Source organism: Chrysochloris asiatica, unplaced genomic scaffold, assembly GCF_000296735.1.
Source record: "Chrysochloris asiatica unplaced genomic scaffold, ChrAsi1.0 scaffold00034, whole genome shotgun sequence".
Lineage (NCBI taxonomy): Eukaryota > Metazoa > Chordata > Mammalia > Afrosoricida > Chrysochloridae > Chrysochloris > Chrysochloris asiatica.
The window spans coordinates 408,374-430,119 of NW_006408552.1; the positions used below are offsets into that span (position 1 = coordinate 408,374).

General features: G+C 49.2%; 3 protein-coding genes across 3 annotated transcripts in view; 1 reads left to right on the forward strand and 2 right to left on the reverse strand.

Moving 5' to 3' along the window:
- Positions 1–1,425: 1,425 nt before the first annotated feature.
- GAL3ST4 (galactose-3-O-sulfotransferase 4) lies at positions 1,426–5,756 on the reverse strand. Its single transcript, XM_006859812.1, has 3 exons — positions 5,653–5,756; positions 5,159–5,468; positions 1,426–2,436 (listed from the first exon to the last, which is right to left on the reverse strand). Exons 1-3 carry the CDS (start codon positions 5,754–5,756, stop codon positions 1,426–1,428), a joined length of 1,425 nt encoding a protein of 474 aa, XP_006859874.1.
- Positions 5,757–8,402: 2,646 nt separating this feature from the next.
- Positions 8,403–14,377, reverse strand: GPC2 (glypican 2). Its single transcript, XM_006859813.1, has 10 exons — positions 14,212–14,377; positions 13,389–13,547; positions 12,770–13,092; positions 11,870–11,950; positions 11,004–11,166; positions 10,613–10,743; positions 10,212–10,358; positions 9,987–10,126; positions 9,723–9,898; positions 8,403–8,650 (listed from the first exon to the last, which is right to left on the reverse strand). Exons 1-10 carry the CDS (start codon positions 14,375–14,377, stop codon positions 8,403–8,405), a joined length of 1,734 nt encoding a protein of 577 aa, XP_006859875.1.
- Positions 14,378–15,789: 1,412 nt separating this feature from the next.
- STAG3 (stromal antigen 3) overlaps positions 15,790–21,746 on the forward strand; it is a 47,388-nt gene continuing 41,431 nt past the window's right edge. The window contains exons 1-3 of the mRNA XM_006859814.1: positions 15,790–15,905; positions 17,431–17,536; positions 18,015–18,131. Of these exons, the coding sequence (XP_006859876.1) occupies positions 15,790–15,905; positions 17,431–17,536; positions 18,015–18,131 (339 nt within the window). The remainder of the gene's footprint in view (positions 15,906–17,430; positions 17,537–18,014; positions 18,132–21,746) is intronic.

Sequence of the window (21,746 nt, forward strand, 5' to 3'; positions counted from 1 at the left end):
AGACCGGAAGCGGAAAGGAGAGGGTGTGGCCTCTGACGCCTCGAATCTAGGGGTCACTGGACCGTGGGGGAGAGGGGCGGAGTCTGGCTGCAGTCCGAGGCTGCGGGGTGGCTGGCGGCGGTGGTAGGCAATTCTAGCTCTGCAGACACACGGCTGCATCTACGGTGCCAGCCGCATCCCGGAGACACGATGGTGAAGGTCGGAATAAACGATTTGACTGTGTTGTGCTCCTGGTTACCAGGCTGCTTTTAACTCCGGCAAAGCGGAGGTTGCACTAGCAGCAAGTTCAGTGACATTATCAAGGCTAAGAACGGGAAGGTTGTCATCAATGGGAAGCCCAGCTCTATCTTCCAGAAGCAAGATCCAGCCACTATCAAGGAGGGTGATGTGGGTGCTGAGTGTGTTGGGCAGTCTACTGGTGTCGTCACAACTTTGGAGGAGGTGGGGTCCACTTGAAGGGTGGTACCAAAAGGCTAACCATCTGCACACCTACCAATGTCCCATGTGTGTGATGTGCATGAACAAGAAGCCTGGCAACTCCATCAAGTGCCAGTGATGCCTCCTGCACCGTCAACTGCTTGAGTCCCTTGACCAAGGTCATCCATAACTACTTTGACATCACGGAAGGACTTATGACAACAGTCCATGCCATTGCTGCCACCTTTAAGACTGGGAAACTGGAATAACAACTGAGGGGCTGCCCAGAACATCATCTCTGCATCTACTGGTGCTGACAAGGCTGTGAGCAATGTCATCCCCAAGCTGAATGGGACAGAGTTTCTGTGGAGAAGGGAAGGGCCTTTTCAGGTACCATCAATCAAACACGCTGTACCCAACAAAAAAAATAGAGAGAGAGAGAAGCATTTAGGAGTGGTAACAGACTTTATCTTTTTTTTTTTTTTTTAAGAGAAAGAGGGTGGTTCCATGTTAAAAGAACCCACATCAGCCTTGCTTCTCCCAGGAAGATCTCCCAGCCTTTCCTTTCCACCCCACATAAATCAAGTCAAAGTTGCAGATTATTTATTCATTCAACAAACATTTCATAATGAAAGGAACAGCCCAGTAACAGATATTTTACAGGGAAATGGACGCATTATTCCAAACCAAACTTTCTCTGGTTCATTCCATCTGTCACCATTCTAAGGGGTTTTAGAAAGTGCTACACAGACTTGCCACGGGTCTGAAACAGGAAAGGAACAAAATAATGGCTGGGGAGGCAGGGAGGAGAACTGCTGAGAACACAAGGACTGGAATTCCAAAGCAAAGGTCTAAAGCATCAGGACAGAGTTCCTTTCGTCGTCTAGGGGACAGACATCCTTCTGTGGGAAGCAAATCGCATCTGACTGCCCCAAATGATCACATGCGCTCTACTTCTAGCTTAGCTTTAGCTTAACTACTCTTTAGCCTGTTTCTGCAGTCTCGTGCCTATGGGGAGGACAGGGAGACTGTGGGGGGGAACTGCTTGGCATCCAGCTTGTCCTTGTACTGTAGCTCAGGGGTAGCCAGGCGCTCACACTCCTCCTGGTCCTCGGGGCTCAGTCCACTCCGAAGTATATAGCCCAAAACCTTGGCCGACCCAAACTGGAAGGGGCGGAGCCGATGGTCAGTGATGTACTTGGGGTCCAGAGCCTCACCCCCCACCAAACAATGTTTAGCCATGGCCTCTCTCCGAGCCCGGAGTTCTGCCACAGCACTCTCCAGCCGGCTCTGGCCATATTGCTCTATCCGTGTCCACAGACTGCGGTTGAAATGAATATACAGAGCCCAGTCCAGGTTGTTCCAGGCACGAGCTCGTGCAGCCAGCTGCTGCTCCTCATGGGTCAGTCTACCTCCCCTGACAGCACTGAGGCCCCGCTCACCTCCAGCCTGGGCGTTGTGCATGAAGCCCACCACATCATCTAGACCCCAGCACAAGGCATCTGCCAGCAGGACCAGTGATTCATCAAAGTATTCAGCCACCAAAACCAGGTCAAAGACAGAGTCTAGCCAAGCCAGACCCCACTGGATGAAGGACGAAGATTCCAAATCTAAAGAGGCAGGGTTGGACATCTGACTGTGACCAATGGCAACCGTGGGAGCAGGTTGAAAGATAGCGTTGGGATCCAGAGTGTGGACTCGTGGGCCGGCACCAGAAGGTGGGACATGCAGCTGTGGAGAATTGGAAACTCTGGGGGGATGAGGAGTCTTTCTCTTGGTCCTCATATCTGGTGGGGAGGGGAGGCCAAAGTCAAACCACAGCAAATTGCGGGCATAGTGGTCCCCACGAGCCCCAAGCCGATAGAAGGCTCGAGGATTAGCCAAAAAGGCAGCCAAGGAGGGAGCTTTGCGGAAGGCCGATGAAGTGGATTTATAGTAGGAAAAGGCAGAGTGGGCCAGAGCTGCTGGATCTCGGACGATGGAAAAGAAGAAACTGTCAGAAGGCATGACCTGGAGTACCTGCAAAGAAGAGGAAGCAGACAAATAGTGAAAGACCTGAGTCAGGAGAAACAGCACGAATGAAGTGCCAACTGATCGATCCCCCGCCTTCTCAATCCTTTTGACAGTTCTGCTGGGACTCCAGCCCCCAAACTCTCTCTCCCTAGCTGCAACAAGCTACTCAACAACTCTGAGGCATCATTTGCTTCTCTGCAAATTGATGCTAAGCACACCTTCCTCTCCAGGTGGTTGTGAATGTTACATGAGATAAAGGATGTAAAAGAATTTGGAGTATAAGTTTCTTCAAGTGAACATTCATGTCCTTGGGTCTTTCTGTCTGCCTTGAGCAGTAAAACTGCTAAGAGCCAAAGTTTGTATTCATTTCTTCAATAAAACAAAAACAAAAACAAAAAAAAACTATTAAATACCTACTCTGAAACTCTTGACCACATCTGTAAGATAGGAACTGGCGTTAGGCCTCTTGAAGGTGCCATTGGCAGCAAAGAGGGAGGAGAAGGGATAACAATCTGTAGGGTCAGATGGACCTGGAATAAAATCCCAACTGCCATTTACTGATGTGTCATTTTGAGCAGGTTACTGAACTTTTCAGAGCCTTTGTTTCCCCATCTATAAATCTGGATGGACATTTTCATTGGCAAATGTGAAAGGGCATGGGACATGGTAGGTATTCAATGAACAATGGTGGCAACAAAGGTTATTAGCCTAACCTCTGGAGAAACTGCCTTCAAAGATAATTTTCATCACTTGACTCTCCACAGTGGCCCCTCACTGCCCATGAGCTCACTCACACACTCGTGCCCCTCAGTCTACCATCAAAACCATCACTTTCTCTAGCTCCAGCTTCGAACACCCCAGCGTGTCTTTATCATTCCTGCTAAACTTGTTCTACCACCCACACACTCCTTCCCTCCCTCACACACACATGTTCTGCCATGTCACTGCTGACTCTGCCTGATTTTCTCCTTATTGCAACGTCCCGTCTACTCACCTTCCACAGTCCAAGTCCACCCAGCGGCACTTTAGAAGAAAGACCTAGCATTTGGCATCCGAAATCTCCTGCTTTCAAAATTTCAGCCATTAAAAACCCTATGGAGCACAGTCCTACTCATGTGGTTGCCATGAGTTGGACAGCACCTGGGTCAACTAAAAAGATAGTGGAACCAGAAAAGAAATCCTTGAGTCCCTGTTGGAGGCAAATGCTTCACAAGAGCAAACTGGCTTTAGATAGGAGTGTGAACTAGAAAACCTATCTTTCTAGAAAGTCACACCTCTTCTACTGAAAGCTCTACAACCACAACTTCAAGTACAGGCACACACACACACACACACACACACACCTGCCCAATACTTTGATGATGTAATGGGAAGAGTGCTTTTACTTTGAATAGGTGAACCTGTACTCAAACTCTAGCTCTACCACTCTGTCAGCTAACTGAGGCAAATCACTTCACTTCTCTAAGACTCCATCTCCTATCTGTATAATGGGTGGTTGGTTGGTGGTTATGTGCCGTGGAGTCAGTTCCGACTCATAGCGACCCTGTACAGGGTTTCTGAGGCTGCAAATCTTTACAGGAGCAGAAAGCCTCATCTTACTCCCGCGGAACAGCTGGTAGTTTCGAACAGCTGACCTTGCATCTGTATAATGGAGACACTTATAATGCCTTCCTTTTAAGGTGATCCTAAGATTAGTAGCCAGTCTTCATTAAGTATTCAAAAAGGTTGGTTTTCATTTACAAGTTGATTTTCTTCTCTGTAAAACTTTCTTAAAGAGCTTGGTAGTGTAGTGGTTACGAGTTGGACTGCTAATTTAAAGGCAGTTTGAAACTACCAACTGTTCTGTAAGAGAAAGATGTCGTTTTCTGCTTCCAGAAAGACTCACAGCGTCGGAAACCCTGTACACGGTCGCCATCAGTCAGAACCAACTTCTTTGCACACCACCACTACCATCAGACTTTCTTATTGTAGGTTCCTCTGTGTGTACATATGTGAATGCATACATTCATTTCCCCCACTATAAATGAGGTTCCTGGGAGGGCCAGGGGAGCTCTGGTGGTGCACTGATTGATTATACAACCGGCTAGTAATCAAAAGGTCAGTGATTTGAACCCACTCTTCAGGAGAAAGATGTGGCAATCTGCTTCCATAAAGATTTACAGCCTTGGAAATCCTAGTGGCAGTTCTATTCTGTCCCATAGGGTTGCTATGAGCTGGAATAGACCCCAGCAATGGGTTTGTTTTCGTTTGGGGTGGGAAGGGGTTAGGAATGGGCCTCTGCTGAACAATTTTGCAGGGCCTAGCCTAAAGCTTAGCATATAACTAATCTTCCAAATCTGGTAGACTTAGTGAGGGGTGTGAGAGGAAGGAGGAAGACAGGTTGGAAGGCAGTGGCTGAGCAGGGGTCCTTAGGATGACAGTGGAAGGACCAAGAAAGGCAAGGAGAGTTTAGGGGGTCAGCGTTGGCAGGGAACCACACTGACACCAGGGGAACACATTGGTAGTGGAAAGATACTGGAGTGAACTCCAGGTAGGAGAAAGCAAGACCTTGGTGCCAAAAGACCACGGGGAAAGGGACACTTGAGGAGAGGGAATAGGAAATTCCACCTTTGTGGGCCCCATGCCCAACTCTGCTTGGCAGCCCCCCAGGCCTCCTCCCCTAGTGGTTTTGACCACAGATTGAGCCCAACTCTCTCCAGTCCCACCTATCTTCCTTAACGCCCCTCACCTCTTTCAAGTTGAACCTCATGTGGTGACAGAGAATGTGGAAAGGAGACTTGGCACCTCCATCCTGTGGGTGGTAATTTTTGACCCTAGAGGCCTGGAAAAGTCTTGGGTAGCCGAACTGGTAGCGGGTAGGGAGGGCAAATCGCAATCCATGCCGGTCCCCGTAGCGATGAAGCAGGTTCAGCACGGAGCTGCTCCCGGATTTATGCGTCTTCAGAAAAACAAGTCGCTGTCGGGGTGGACAAGATGGAACACTTGGATCCCGGGATGGGGCCCAGGGCTGTCGAAGTTGAAGCCCAACTCCAGGTAGCCTATAGAGAGATCGGAAGGGAAGGATCCCGTTCCTCATCAGATGGATGGACTCCTGATGGAGAAAGGTCAGATGGCATGGTGCCTCCTCTGTCTTGTCCCTCTGAGTCTCCAAGAATACCCAGAGCCCCAGCCCCTGGTGGCATGTGGGCCATCCATAGAAAGTGGAACAAAGTGGAAACTCACCTTCTCTGGAAGGGGCCTCCCCAGAGCTGTAGGGCGAATCCAATAGTCATGAAGACCCCCAGAGCCACACCCAGGCTCCGAGGCCCCCAGAGCCAGAGCCGCATTATCCTGGGAAGAGGGCCCAGGTGGCCCACGTGATGCTAGAGAGAAGGGCGAGGAACGAAGACAAAGATGGCTTGAGGTAGCCTCGTAGCCGCTGAAGACGCCGTTTGGAGATTGGGGGTCATTCCCCAGGCCTGCTTGCAGCCCTGGTTGAGTCTGTCCCCCTGAGTTAGCAGATTTTTGCCTCTGTCAGCGTCTAGAAGGGAAATGAGGTGGGAGGAGAGGAGTCCAAGGAGAGGGGTAGAGCCCTTTCTTCCTCGACGCAGCTGAAGTTGAATTCAGCTTCAGCTCAATCCAGTTCCCCAGTCTCCCACCTAGTTCCTCTGAACTTCAGGGATTTCAACAGGAAGAGAGAAAAAAAACCCGAATCACAACCAAAACCCAGCAGAACAGATCACCCAGACGTGGGCGCATTGCCAGACCCCTGTGGCTTCCTCCCAAGCCTTGACCTGTGGCTTTGGAATGGAGATGAAGAGCCCCATTCAGAGGCTGGGAGGGGAAGCCACATGGAGGGAATGCGGATCAGACAGCGTCACTCTGAATGGGAATCAATTTAAAGGCAGTGGGTTTGGTTTTGGAGGGTTAGGCTGTAGGGAGGAAGATTAAAGGGGTGGGGGGTGGGGGCTTTCTAATGAGGAGGAAGCATCAGCCTTATAAGCACAGGCATCTCCCCCGCTGGAAGAGCTCCAGCACTAGATGCTGATGAGGGCCCTAGTGTGTGAGAAAGGTTGGGGGGAGACGTGGGGTTACTTAGGAAGCAGCGCCATCAGAAGAGACTGAGAGGGTGGGGTTGGAAAGAAAGAAAGACTGACTCGGAGACACACATAAACTGACAAAGATGAAAACACCAAAACTTAGGGGTTTCTTCCCAGGCCTGAATTCCTAATTGGCGGGGAATCTAGCCTGGCCCCTTCAGATTACATCCTATTGCACTGGACCGCAAGGTCGGCAGTTCAAATTCACTAGCCACTCCTCTGAAACCGTATACAACATCACTCTGAGTCAGAACCAACTCGATGGCACTTTACAACAATGTTAGAGGCCTAGCCCCTCCAAGACCCGACAGTCTCCTTCCCGATTAAGCCAGGAGTGACCCCAGACAGACAGACCCATGCTTGCTGCCCAATGACCCACCCCCTTCAACCTCACCACCCAATATGCCGATTTCTGCATTTCCTCCCCGTCAGGCTCCTCCAGCCTGGCTGAGTACTTAGCCTGATGCCCGTCCTTTGTTGCCCCCCTCCAGAGTTGTCTTCATGAACTCCCAGATCTACCCCCATAAATTCTAGGGCCTCTCCACCAGTCGCAGCCTCAACCTCACTAGCCCACTCACCAGGCCACATGGGGAGCAGCAGGGAAATCGGGGTCGGGCCTCCTGCCCACCACAGGCACTGCCTGGCTCCTCCTTGCTCTGCTCAACTTTCCCCACAAACTTTCTCCGAGGCGTAGGCTCCTCCCCTCCCTTTGTCCCGCCAGTCCCTGCAGCTGCTTCAGCTTTGATCGTCTCTCCCTCCCTCCTGCATCTCTCCCTCTCCTTCAGGGCACCCCAGTTTGCCCTTGGAAGACACCATCCTCTACCCTCTTTTTGCACTTAGGAATCAATTATACTTTTTTCTCTCAGCTTACTATAGAACAAAAGACTCATTCAGGTGACAGAAAGGAAGGAGAAAGTGACTGATGAGAGATGAAAGCAGGCATTATCAGGAATGTGACAGGTAGCTAGACAGCAAGGGGCCCTACACTGAAGGCAGGGAACAGTGGTGTGGTAATACCAGAAAGCCTCCTGTTCAAAGAGAATTGTTCCAGTGACAAAGTACTTCCTCATGCCATTTTTATTTGGGCCTCACAATTCTCCCCATTTTACAGATAAAGACACTGAGGCCCAGATGGTGACAACTTGCCCACACTCAATCCCAAGGGACAGTCTCAAAAAGAGGTGAGAAGCAGAAACACTTGGAGAAGGTCATAAGGTTCAGGGAGGGCTGCTGGGTTAAAGAGAGAGCCACACACAAAGTCCAATAAATTAACCATTTATTTGCAGAAGAAACACTGAGCCAAACACTGAGACATAAGACAGGAAGTTCAGGTAGGATATGGATGACAGAGGTCATGAGATGAGCCCTTTTTATTATTTAGTTTAGTTTAAGAAATTGATACTGAAAAAGTCAACAGAAGCCACACCCATAGGTCCTGGCATCTTACACAACCCAATCCCCTCCCCTGCGCCCCATCAGCACCCAGTTCTTGTCCATTTCTGAAACCAGGTACCCCACCCCATTTGAGTTCCAACCCCCCCCCCACAGCCCCAGTTTCACCTCAGTCCTTCAAACCCCACCCCCAACTGCAACTCTAAAAATCCTCCCTGTCTTCCTTGTTGGGCTGACCACCAGCCCCAGGTTTAGGGGCATGGAGGCCACACTTCCTCTCCTAAATAAATACCCCCAAACTGTTATCAAATGGGAAAAAAAAATGTGTGAACACCACCTTCCCAGCCCACCAATGGGAATCTCCTGAATGTGGGGCCCCAGCCATTATCCTGTAGTCTCCACCTTTTCTGTAACCCCCCTTCAATTCCTCCCCAGACCCAGCAGAGGTGGGAGGAGGGAAAAGGCCATTAACCCTTCTGATGCTAGGGTACCCCAACCCTGTTATCGAGCTCCAAGTAGAGCTAGGGTTGAAAGGAAGAGGGTGAGGACCGGGTGGGTGTGAAAACCAGTATGCGTCCCCCCACCCCTGCTTCTGCCCTGGCTGTGACGGGAACCACCACCTCCTTTGCCCCCAGGGCTGTCCCTTCGAGGAGGGCGAGGGGGCCTGGCTGGGGGGGCCACAGCTGCTGTCCCAGCCATCCAGTCATCGGCGTAGTGTTGACCCCCTCCAGAGCCACTGGCATCCTCATCTGCAGGAAGGGAACAGGACAGAGACAGACGACAGGGACAGCAAACAGGGAGACACAGGAGAAAGTGAGGTTAAAAAGAAGACACACAGAGAGGCAGGGGAGAGAGACACAGGTAGGAGGAGACCAAGATGCGGGAGGGAGGGAGAAGAAAAGAGAAATTAGACAGTCATGGGTGTGAGAGGCAAGGAGAAAGACAATGAGCCAAACAGAACAGAGAGAAACAAATAGGGAGAGAGGGTAAACAGGAAAAGACAGAGAAAACACACAGAAGCAGAGAAAGGGGGAAGGAGACAGAGAGAGACGGGAGGAAGAAAGTAAAAATCAAAAGTCTGCCTTGCTTCTCTGTCTGGCAAACTCTACACACACACACACACACACACACACACACACAGAGAGAGAGTTTTCCCACTTCCCCCTTGCACTTTTTGCCACATCAAGACGCTTTCCAGAAAAAAAAAAAAAAAAAGCTTTCCACTGTTCTGTAAGAATGTATTCTTTTAGTCTTCCCTAAGGAACGCTGGTGTGGCGCTGTGGGCTAATGCGTCAGACTACAAAGGCGTTTGAACTGCAAAGTTAGTGGTTCAAGCTCACCAGCGGCTCCTTGGAAACCCTATACAGGATGGGAATCCAATCGATGGCACTTAACAACAAGGAGCTCTGGTAGTGTAGTGGTTACGAATCGGGCTGCGAACCGCAAGGTCAGCAGTTCGAAAATACCAGCTGTTCCACGGGAGAAAGATGAGGCTTTCTGCTCCCGTCAAGATTTACAGCCTCGGGAACCCTGTACAGGGTCACTATGAGTCCACGGCACATAACAAACTAGGTTTGAACTCAAAGGACGAGGTCGTCTCATTGGTCGTTTACTCTCCTACCTTTGAGGTACGCGCTCATTAAAGGCTTGTTAAACGAACATGTGAGAGAGTGAATGAATGAATGACATTTAGGAAGAGCAAGTCTGGGAACTCTGAGACCAGGGGCGGGGCTCAAATGGCTGTGGGCGGGGCCCTGGGCCCCCCTCCCCCCGCCCACCACACCACACCTTCCAAGGGTGTGGGACTCAAAGCTGAATCACCTGCATCCTGCAGGTCCAGGTCGTGTCCCAGGGCGGCTGCTCTCATCCTGGCCGTGGCTGCTCGGAGCTGCAGCCGCCGTCTGCGTGTCGGGAGGTCGGGCCCCGAGACGTCCACCTCCAGCTCTGGGTTGTTGAGCTGCTCCGCCAGGGAGCCCCCGACAACAGGCGGCAGGTACCTGTAAACCGAGCAGGCCGGAAGGCTCCCGCACCACCCACTTTCTCCAGGGGCCGGCCCCGCCGCCCCGCCGCTCACCGGGCTCTTACCGGCCTCGCCCCGCTCCAGTCCAGCAGGGCATCGCTTCCTGTGAGATGTCCGCCGCCATGCGAGGGTCCCCGCACACTGTCAGGGGCAGCCCGGCCCAGAAGCCCCTCACCCGGCCCAGTCGCTCACGGAGTTCCCACACCTGGAAATGTGAGACGGGGGAGAGGGTGGTGAGCACTTGGACCGCCGCGGCCCACGACCCACCTGCAGACAGACCTTCTACTCACCAGCCGGGGCAAGTTGGTGCCCACCGCCGTGGTGGGTCGCTCTTCCTCCGTCACAGACGTCCAGAGCCGGCCCGCCTCTTCCCGGGGAGCAGGGGCTCGGCGGGTGCGAGCGGGCCCTGGGTGGGGGCCTCCGCATCCCTGAAACACCTGCGCCACAGGGAAGACGCCACCGCACACTTCCTGGCTAGAACCCACACACAGGTCTTCCCGACTCTTAACACCTCAGTCACCCCTAACACCCAGAGTCCTCTGGAAGCTCAGTCTCCCCAAATAAACTACACTATCTCCGTGACCCCCAACACTCTCCTGCCATCTCACTCCACCCTTCTCTCCTACCTAGGCTGATAGCCTCTACTGCCCTCCCTCAAAGGCTGACTCCTCTACCCTTCTCTCCACTGTACCTGGGCTGACACCCCAAGGCTGTTTTCCTGCAGAAACATCAAACCCTCTGAGATCTTCACCCCAATGGACTCAGCTGCCAGCTCAAAGGAAAAGGGACCCTGGAGTCTCTCAGCCAGGAGCAGGAGAGCATCTTCAAAGAGGGAAACGGACACAGTGAAAGAGGAGGGGAGGCTATGAACACACTGAATTAGGCTTTTCCCACAATTCCTTACTCGGGCCTTAAAGCAGTAAGGGGGTGAGTGGAAGGGAACTCAGATGAGAAGAATTCCCCTTGTAGCTCCAGGAAATCCCTGCAAAATCTGGCTTTAGATTCCCTCCCCACCCACTACTACCCACCCCCTGTGCAAACAGCCCCCGCCTTACTTCCTCTCAGGCTTTCAGGACCCTCACCTAAATAGTCCTCCCAGTCAGGCTCCAGTCCCCCGCCGCTGAGGCAGCCACGGGCCACATTGAGGCAGAAGCCCCGGCAAGGGGGAAGAGAAGGGACCCCTCGACAAAGGGGGCAGCCAGTCAGACGCATGACAGCCCGGCTGCAGCCTTCAGACACTGACACCTGGGGACAGAGAGCATGGTGGTGCCATCCATAAACACTGTGGCTGTCCTCAGCCAAGCTTGCAGTTGGGCATAGAGCAAAGTCAAACATACTGGCCCACCTTCCCTAGGCTCCTGGTCTTGCAGAGAGCTGAACATCAGGGAGAGTCTAGGGTGAGTGACCCATATGGTGACAGAAAGGACCACAAGATTGCCACAGCTCTGAGGTGGGGAGTCCTAGAGGCCATAGAGGTTGCTTCACAGAGAGGTGGGAGTGGGGTGAAATAAGGTTCCTGGACAAGAGTGAGCCCCTTCGTGCCCAAGGAGGAGGTCTGACTGGCAAGAGGGGAAAGCTTATACAGGAAGTAACAAGAGGGAAGGCTGGAAGGTTCAAGAGAAGATGGATAGTGGAGGGGGTGACCTTGAAGGCCAAGGAAGGAATCTGGCCTTCAGCAGCAGGGAAGGGGGAGCAATGGAGAGGTCCAGGGAACACCAGGGAGGAAGAGTGGCAAGGATGAGTCATCAAAGGGCAGAAGAAAGTCAGAGGTCATGGATCTTGACTCAAAGGACACTCCACTCCAACCGTCCTTCCTCTTTGAATTACCCTGGGACACCAAGGCCTGGAGGCCTCTCTAGCTAGCTGGTACGCGACTCTTCCTTATGCAGCCTTTCCCAACTTCTACCTCTCTCCCCCTCACCTTGTCCATGCTCCAGCCCCCGCTAACCTTAAGTGCTGTGTTGACCACATCTCTTCCGGTTGCCAGGCCCTGGATAAGGGCACGGGCAGCCACCAGGGCACGAGTTATCTGGAGACGGGGAGAGAAGGCGAGAAAAACCACAGGGGAATTGTGGGTCAGTCAAGACTGAGACCAAGAAACAGCACCAACAGGATGAGCATCATGGATTAGGTTTGTGGGGTTACCTAGGAGGTGGAGTGGATTAGGATTGTTGGTTTATATAGGGAAGCAGGTTTGAGAAGCACACAGGAATTAGTCTAGAAGGATCAAAAGGAACTAAGTTTGGGAAGAGGTTATATTATAGAGGGCTTAGAGATAACAGACATACTGTATCAGAACAAATGCTGAACTTGAAGACTTTAGTGTGATGCACATATCTGTGTAGCACCACTATTTGTGAAACCTTAACCTCTGGGAGCCTCAGACTGCCCACTTCATGTTTGGAGTCCTGGTGTGGTGCTGTGGGATCAGCACTGGAATGTGAAACACAAGGTCAACAGTCCAAACCCACCAGCTGCTCCTTAGAAACCCTATCAGGGTCGCTGTGAGTCAGAACTGATTTGACGGCACTCAACAACAGCTTCATGTTTAGGTGAACCAGAGGAAGTGTTAGCTTTAAGGGGGAGTTGATGTTAAGATGGTTGAGGGCCGGGCTGGTGAGTGGGTCAGTGATGTGTATGACAAGGGCACAGAATAGAGGTGAGAGGCATCTGACTGAAGAAGACTACGGAGCATTGGGTCAGACAGGGGTGACTGGGGCTCAGGAGGGGGTACATGAGGTCAGAGGTGGCTGCGATGCAGAATGGGAGGGGAGTCACCAGGTCAGTGGGACTAGGACACAGAAGGGAGGTCAGAGGGAGCTGAAGCTCAGGTCTTGGGGCCCCTCACCTGCAGGCGGAGGCGGCGGGGTGAGTCCCCAAAGGGCTGCAGAGAGCCATCAGCAGTGGAGGCGAGGCGTGTGAGGCAGAGCAGGTAGTCAGGGGGGAAGCTATACTGGGGGTGCAGCAGAGGGAACGCTCTCTCCAGGAGCTGCGCCCAGAAATCAGCCAGGGTGTCATCCAACCCCCCGCTCGCCACCCCATAGTGGCCCCGCAGCCGAGAGAACAGGCCACTGAAAATGGGGGCGTGCTGGGCATACAGGCGGCCGTAGGAGCGAGAGAAGAGCTGGGCCAGGGAGCGCTCCGACGCAGAGAGCAGCTCCCGAAAAAACTCTGTGGCAGATGTAAGGAAGGGGTGTGAGGCGGGACAAGGCCAGAGAAGGATGGAAAAGTGAAGGGGCAGACAGGAGGAAACGGGGTAGGGGAGAAAAAAGACAAGTGAATTAGAAACTGAGCAACTCTCAGAGACCTGGCCAGACTAGGAATGAGGGTACAGGGCCCTGGAGAAAGGCTGGGGTGATGATGGGGGCTAAGTCCTGGCCAGGAAGGGTCGGGTAGGGCTAGGATGCTTGCTGGGGTCCTGAGCACAGAGAGGTTTGAGGCCAAGTTTGGGAATTCCTGGTCCTCACCATCAAATTTTCTGTGCCGAGCTGCCAGTGTGTGGACCAGGAAGGAGCCACTCTCCTCTACTAAGCCTCGGAAGGTGTCCTCAGTCTCGCGGGTCAGCCTCTGCTCTGTCTCACTGGAACAGCAAGTGTACTCCTGGGGACAGACGCGGAGGTGCTCACCTGGACAGAGGAGGCACATTGAAACACTGGGAAGTAATAGGGTAGAATTCCTCCTTCTCCCACCTGTCTCTGGGGGCTTTCCCTTCCCTTCCACCTGTCTGGTCTCTTCCTATTGTCTGTCCCATCATCCTCACCTGACCCTATCCCCTCCTTATTGTTGCCGCACCCATCCCAAGCCCACTCCCACTAGCCAAGGGATCTTCTGTTTTACCACTGCCCTGAGGGCCAAACCAGGTGACCCTCCCCAACAGGGCACACCCCAGGCCTCTAGGGACTCACTCATAAGACAGCTTCTATAGGATGAAGAGTGGGCTTTGTAGTGATGGGGTTACACCGTGAACAAAAAAGTATTATCATAGAAAGGCTTCTTGAAGACGGCGGGGGGAGGGGGACGGGGGGGGGTGAGATTTATTGGGCTGAAGGGGGTGTTGCTAATTACTAAAAAGGGGTTCTGGTTCCTGGAGTGGGATGGAGTAAGAGAGCTATTATGTGAACAGGCGGGTCATTGTGATCCTGGTAATAAAGTTACATGAGAAAGAAAGGTTACTATCAGATGAGATTTTTACCGGTCATTCTGAAAGGGAAGAGAGTTATTGTGAGACGTGGAGGACCCACCCCTGCCTTCCCCCCAGCTCCCCAATTTTCTAGTCTTCTTTCTCCTCACCTGAGATCAGAGCGGGAGGGAGTAAGCTTAAGCTATATCCCCGAGCCCCAAGCACCTGCCGGGTCTCAGCGCAACTCCGAGTGACCTTTGCCTCGCTCCCGGGTCCGGGGCCAGGACCTGGACACAGAGGCAGCAGCAGAAGCAAGAGAGAGCGCAGCGCGGACATCGCCGCAGCAGTCCTGGGACGGAAAAGTGGGTCCAGAGGAGGTAAGAAGAGATGCCCGCTTCGGGAATTCGGTTCTCTGCGGCGGGACCGTTCCGCCGTCCAAAGAAAGAGCGCGACCACCCAAAACTGAACACAGAGCACTAGAGATGGACCAAGCGGCATCTGCCGAGACAATGGGAGCGGGGAGCCGGACAGGAGGAGGGGCTCGAGGTGGGGCCTCACCAATGGTGACAAAGAACTGGCCTCGAGGGCGGGGTCGAGAGAGAAATTAAGCCAATGTAGTGGGGAAGCTCGGCAGGGAGGCGGGACAGAACCGAAGTAAGGAGGTAGGCGAGGTAGGAGGGTGCTCTTTCTCAGGGGCGTGGCCATCTTGATTGGGAGGCGGGGTCTGGGTGGACCCCGGACCTATGGCAGTAGAGCAATCAGATTGAAGGGTTTCCTATTAGTCTGGTCCATAGTCCAGCCAATGGAGCGGTCCGAGGGGGCGGGGCTGGACTGCGCGGGGAGGGGGGGAAGCCCACGTGACAGGACGGCACGCCTGCGAGCTCGTGGTAGCACGAGGCTGAGGGACTGCTGTGACTGGAGTGTGGCGAACACGCGCTCGCAGATTCCCAAGCCTCGCGACAGTTTCGAGCCTCGGGTAGAGCCGTTGGCGTCTGCGTACAGCGCGCCTCGTGCCTTCCCGCGTTTTTCCGGATACTCCAGCGGCAACTAGAAGGAAAGCGGCGGGCGCTGGTTCCGGATGTGGCATGACTACAGAGACCCGAGAGACCTGAGGCGGTGACCTTTCCTCACCCTTGCGTAGCCAGAAGTCGAGGATCCGGGCTCAGACAGTGAGGCCCCTCTTTGACTTGCCCCCACACTCCTGGCCCCGAGAACTAGATTATCTCCTCACTGCCTCAGATGCTCGGACTCGGAGCCTCAGTCCCGGAAGACTGCTAGGCCCCACTTCTCAGCCTCTCCAAGGCTCCGCAACCCCGAGTCAACTAAAACCACAGAGGGCTTTCCTTGAGTCTCAGCGTTCCGGGCCCAAGTCCAATACCCCCTCTCCCTGGCTCCCCGAGCGCCCCAAGTCATCACGAAAGTTCCCGTTCGGTCCCCTGTGAGATCAGAAAGTCTGGAATGGGGGGTGGGGAGTGCCCCTTCCGGAGCTCCCCTGGGGGTGGCTCTGTTTTAAACTGTGGGTGCTCTGGGGGAGCCCAGTGCTCAGTTTCAGGGGGAGGAGAGGTTGCTGTCTTTCAGAACCTTGGAGTTCTTGTTGTTGTTATTATTGTTATTATTATTACTGCTACTGTTTTTATTGTAGCGCTGCAGAGCAGGAACGATTCTGAAAGGGACTCGGCAGGGCTGACGTGGGATTGCTGTTTTGGGGGCGCTGCCCGCTCTCCCTGCTCAGCAGGATCTGGATCGGCATGTCCACCCTGCGCTCCTCCGCCTCCCCAAGCAGTGTGACCTCGTCTCCACCAAAAGGCGGACCCTCTGCCGCCCTGCCTGCTGATGAGAGGGTCAGGGAGCAGGCATCCCAGGCGTGAGTGGAGTTTGAGAAATCGTTACTGCCCGCAGCCTTCGTAGCTCTCCTTCCCATCCACTGCCCAGTGGATGCTGACTCCGAGCGGCCAGTGGACAGCACCCAACTGCTCCCCAGGGCTTCCTGGACTGTAAATCTTTACAGGAGCAGACAGCCTCCTCATCTGTCTTCTGTGGAACGCCTGATGGGTCCAGCCATTAGTAACTTAACGCTGTACCCACTGCACCACCAGGCCTTCTGACTACATTGAGTAATTACCATGTTATGAGACCATAGGAACGGTGATTCCCTCCAGCTGCATTCATTATGTTTGACTGCCCTGACAGTTGTAAACATCAAGAATAATACATCCCAGTTTGGAATCTGTGGCCTAACTTGTGAAGACTTTTCTTGGGCACATGTATATGCTCAGGCTGTACAATCCTTGGAGTCCTGGTGTGGCGCTGTGCACTAATGCCTTAGATGGCAACTGTTAGGTCGGCTCACCAGCTGCTCTTTAGAGACCGATACAGGGTTGCTATGGGTCGGAATCGACAGAAGGGCACTTAACAACAACAACATACAAACTTTGCTAGGGGAAGGGAAGGTTGGAAAAGCAAAGGTAAAGAGTTTTTTACTCATTGCCTGACAAATAGTATAGGAGGGGAGGGAGGGCTTCAGAATTTTTGTGGAAAAATTCCATTAATTTTCGGTTCCATTTTTTCCACAAACTTCCTGAAGGCCTGCATGCATACTTTTTAGTTAGTTAGTGCCCTGTGGTTCTCTTATTTGGGGAGTTTGTAATTTATCCCCTGGGCATTTTTATTGGCCTCCTCAATCCTTTGTTCCAGCTGGAGACCAGATTATATATATCAGTGTTTTAAATGCCATTCTAATCAGTAGGATGTAGCTATGTTCCAAAGAGTAAAATTTAACTCCAGGTATATATTAATCTTTTTTATACAAAGTTGGCTTCAAACAGTTATGGGAAAATGGAATTGAAAGATAAGGGAATTTTTCCACAAACTTTTTGAAGCCCTCTCATGTATGAGTAGTATTTAACTATCTGAGTCCTGTTGACTTTTCTCCCTATGCTTGCTTGCTTGCTTGTTGTTATTAAGTGTTGTCGAGTTGTTCCAACTCATAGTGACCTTGTGTATAGGGTTTCTGAGAAGTGGCTGGTGAGTTTGAAACACTGATCTTGCAGTCCAAACCGACTTGGCAATCGAGTGCTTATCCTACAGTGCCATGCCTGCTTAAGTGAATATAATTTGATTTTCCTACTGAAAACATTAAGAAAGAGTTGTCCTTCACCCACTTCAGTTTTTTTTCGTCACCTCCATTGCTTTGTTCGAGAGGAATTTTTTTGTTTTGTTAAGACTACTGACACCTTTTTAATAGAAAGCTCATCTTATCAAAAATTTGAAAGTATGTGTTTTTTTATGGAGAAATGGTGTAAATAAAGACAGAAAGAAATGATAACTTATTAACACTTTTATACAAGGAAATATATGTTGTAGTTAAAGAGAAACATATTTCCTCATAGGTATAGTGACTCTTTATCATCTGATGAAAGCAGTGACTTTGAAGCCAACTTGAGTCACAATGTGAAGAGGAAGAGAGCAGCAAAACGACCACTCAGAACAAGTCCAGTGAGTCAGTCTTTTTTTTTAAAAAAAACCTGGTCTGGAATGTGGCTGATGAAAGGACAAGATTTAAAGGAAGTGAAGGGATAGAAGTGGTATGAAGGTAAATTTTGAATTGAAAATAATAGGAGAGAGCATTAAGATATAGAGAAATAAGAATGGGGTTAGGAGACTTTTTAAAAGAAGAAAGAATTAGGGATGATCAAATTTACAGCAAAATAAAAATAAATCATTTAATATCTGAATCAAACTCTCCTATGGAAATGGTAGTTTAAGCCTACCTGGTGTGGTGCTTTGGGAAAAGCACTGGACTGCTAAGCACAAGGTCAGTGGTTCAAATCCACCAGCTGCTCCTCAGAAACCCTGTACAAGGTTGCTATGAGTCAGAATCAACTTGACATCACTTTCCAACAGCAACATGATAATGATGGGTTAGTATCACTTTTTTGTTTATATATATGCCTGATATCTTTATACTTCATAGGTAGCAAAACATCCAAAGAAGGGGTCCCGAATGGCACGAGGTCACCACCAGAAAGAGTCAGAGCCACCATCCAATGATCTCTTTGGTGCTGTGAAAGCTGCCAAAAGTGACATGCAGGTAAAGCAGAGTCTCAGCTCAGTTTCTTAATACCACGTCATCCTTTGAAGGGTGGGAAAATTTGGACAAGAGTCTACAAATGATTTGATGTGGCATCTTAGCGAACATAATCTATAGCAAGAAAGAGAGATAAGACCATGGAGAGAATATCTTGGGAGTGAAATAAGGAAGACCTTGAATAAAATAGAATATTTGTTTTCCTAAGAGTATTACAAAATAGGACAGATTCTACCATTATTGACTGAGGGTTGGCATTTAATTCATTTTTTCCCATCCTCACATTTTAAATAATTGTAAACTTTTTATTGTACATTGAGTGTATGTTTACAGAGCAGTTCATTAGTTTTACCATACACGGTCCGCTCAGTGTAACATAATTATTTCACTTCTTCCCTGTGCTTCTTATTTTTATTTCTCCTTCTTTTCCAACCCTTCTGAATATTGTTCTTAGGTAAATGTTGCCCTTTTGATTTAAATGGTTAATCCTTATATGGTGTGTGTACCTTACTAGAGTTGTTGTCCTCCCTTTTTACTTATCTGTTGCTTGGCTGAAGTTGAGCCATAGAGGTGAGTTCACTTTCAGACCTAAAGGGTGACCAAGGGCCATCTCAGGGTTTCACCAATTTCTGTCTGACCAGTAAGTTGATCTTTTTTTTTTTTTTTTTTAAAGTATTGTTCTACATTTTCTCCCACTCTACCCAGGACCTTCTTTCTAAGGAGCCCTGATAGTATAGTGGGTTACAAGCTGGCCTGCTAACCACAAGGTCAGTAGTTTGAAGCTATCAGCCACTCTGCGGGAGAAAGATGAGGCTCTTTACTCCCATTTAAGATTTACAACCTGAGAAACCCTATATGGGTCACTATGAATTAGAACCAACTCGATGGTAAACTGCCACCATCCAGGGCCTTCTAATGTGATCATTTTCAGAACCACTGATAGTGATAACTGGGTATCTCTAGTTTTTCAGGTTTTAGGGTGGTGGAGAAAGATGTTCAGGTGGCTTATTAGTCCGGTGGACTAATTGTTTTCAAGTGTCTTCAATTTTCATCACTCTTCTTTCCTCTGGACAGGGTGGGACCAGTAGTTGCACCTTATATAATCGCTCATGAAGTTGAAAATCCCAGTAGATACCCTATCAAAGTAGGAGTTAGAAAATTTTCTTTGTGGACTATGTTAGGCGTTTGTTACTTGTTTTGTTGTTGTTGTTGTTTTAGTTTTGCTATTAATGCTGGGGTGAAATGGTATCTCATTTTGATTTGCATTTCTCAAATAACTAATTATCATGAACATTTCTTCATATATTTGTTGGCCAGCCTCCTGAATGTCTTCTTTGATGAGGGTGTCTTTTCATGTCATCTGCCCATTTTTAAATTGGATTATTCGTCTTTTTCTTGTTGAGGTGTTAAAGTTTTCTTTAAATTGTAGAGAAATTTACAGAATTGTCTGATGTGTCATTGCCAAAAAGTTTTTCCCAGTTTGTGGGTTCTCTTTTTATTCCTTTGGTGAAATCTTGTGATGCACGTAAGTGTCTGATTTTTAGGAGGTCCCAGTTTGTCTTCTGCTGTGTGTGTGTTTTCAGTTATGTTTGATAGTGTATTTATGCCATGTATCAGAGCCCCTAAGTTTATCTCTATTTTTTCATTGGAGATCTTTACATTTATACTTCTATGTTTTACATTTGGGTCTTTGATCCATCTTGAGATCATGTTTGTATATGGTGTGGGATATAGGTTTTGTTTCATGTCCTGGGCAAATGAATATCCAGTTTTGCCATTTGTTAAAGAGACTATCGTTTTCCCATTTAATGGGTTTTGGTCCTTTGTCAAAGATCAGCTGACTTAGGTGGATAGATTTATAGTGGATTCTCAATTCTCAATTATTTTCCAGACTGACTATCAGGAAGAGAAAGGCTTCCTACTTTGTTCTTTAGTAATGTTTTGCTTATGTGAGTTCTCTTTTCCATGTAAAATTGGTGATAAGTTTTTCCATTTCTTTAAAGAATGATGTTGGAGTATGGATTGGGATTGCATTGTATTTGTACATCACTTTGGATAGTATTCACATTTTTCACAATGTTAAGTATTCCTATCCAAGTGCATGGTATATATAGTCTTGGTTTTTTTCTATTGGTTTTCTTCCATTTATGTAGGTCTCTTTTGATTTCTTCTTGTAATGTTTGTAGTTTTCTTGTTTCTCTGGTTAGATTTATTTCTCAGTATTTCATCTTTTGGGTGTGGCACTGTAGGATAAAAATATTGGACTGCTAACCACAATGTCAGCAGTTCAAATCCACCAACCACTCATTCCTCAGAAATCTTAGACAAAGTCACTATGAGTTGGAAACAATTTTTCCAGATTTCCTTTTCAGCGCTCTGTTTAGTAGTTTAAAGGAATCTGACTGATTTTTGTATGTTGATTTTATACCCTGCCTGCTTTGCTGAACTTTTCAGTGAGTTTGAATAATGAGTCTTTGGAGGTTTTTTATGTATAGGATCATATATCATCTGAAAATAGAGCTCTATCCTTATATGCTAAGGGTAAAGCTTGTTGAGTGTTTTTATTAGGATGGGTGTTGGATTTTGTCAAATGACTTTTTTGCATCAATCCATATGATCATGTGGTTCTTTCCCTTTGTTTTATTCATGGTGAATTACATTGATTGGTTTTCTAATACTGAATCATCTTTGCATACTTGGTGTGGATCCCACTTGGTCATGATGTTTTATTTTTTTGGTATGTTGTTGAATTCTGTTGGCTATGATTTTGAAAGATTTTGATCTGTTTTCATAAGGGATGTTGGTAAATAATTTTCCTTTTTTTGTGATGTCTTTGCTTGGTTTTGTTACCCGCATTATGCTTACTTCATAAAATTAATTCAAGAGTTTTCCATCCTTTTCTATATTCTATAATTGTTTGAGTAGAGTTGGTGTCAGCTCTTTTCTGAATGTCTGGTAGAATTTACCAGTAAAGCTATCTGGGTATGAAACTTTTATTGTTGGGAGATTTTTAGTGACCTGATAAATTTCTCTTTTGTTATAGGCCTGTTTAAGTTTTCTGCTTTTATCTGTGTTAGTTTAGGTAGATAATGTTTCTAGAAATTTATCTGTTTCTTTTAGATGTTCTAATGTGTTAGAGTACAATTCTTTATTGTTGTTGTTAAGTGCTGTGGAGTCAGTTCTGACTCATTAGCCTATATAGGGTTTCCGAGGAGTGGCTGGTAGGCTTGAACTGGCAACCTTACAGTTCAAACAGACCTTGCAGTCTAGTTCATTAAGCCACAGTACCACACCAACCACACCAGGATTCCACAAGTCTTCATTTTTGTTGTTGTTAGGTGCCATCAGGTCGGTACCGACCCATAGTGACCTTATGCACAGCAGAACGAAACACTGCCCGATCCTGGGCCAACGTCACGATTGTTGCCATGCTTGAGTCCATTGATGCTACCATCTCCATCTCGTTGGGGGTCTTCCTTTTTTTCTCTGACCCTCCACCTTACCAAACATGATATCCTTCTCCAGCGACTGGTACCTCCTAACAATATGTCTAAAGTATGAGAGACGAAGTTTGGCCATCTTGGCCTCCAAGGAGCACTCTGGCTGCACTTCTTCCAA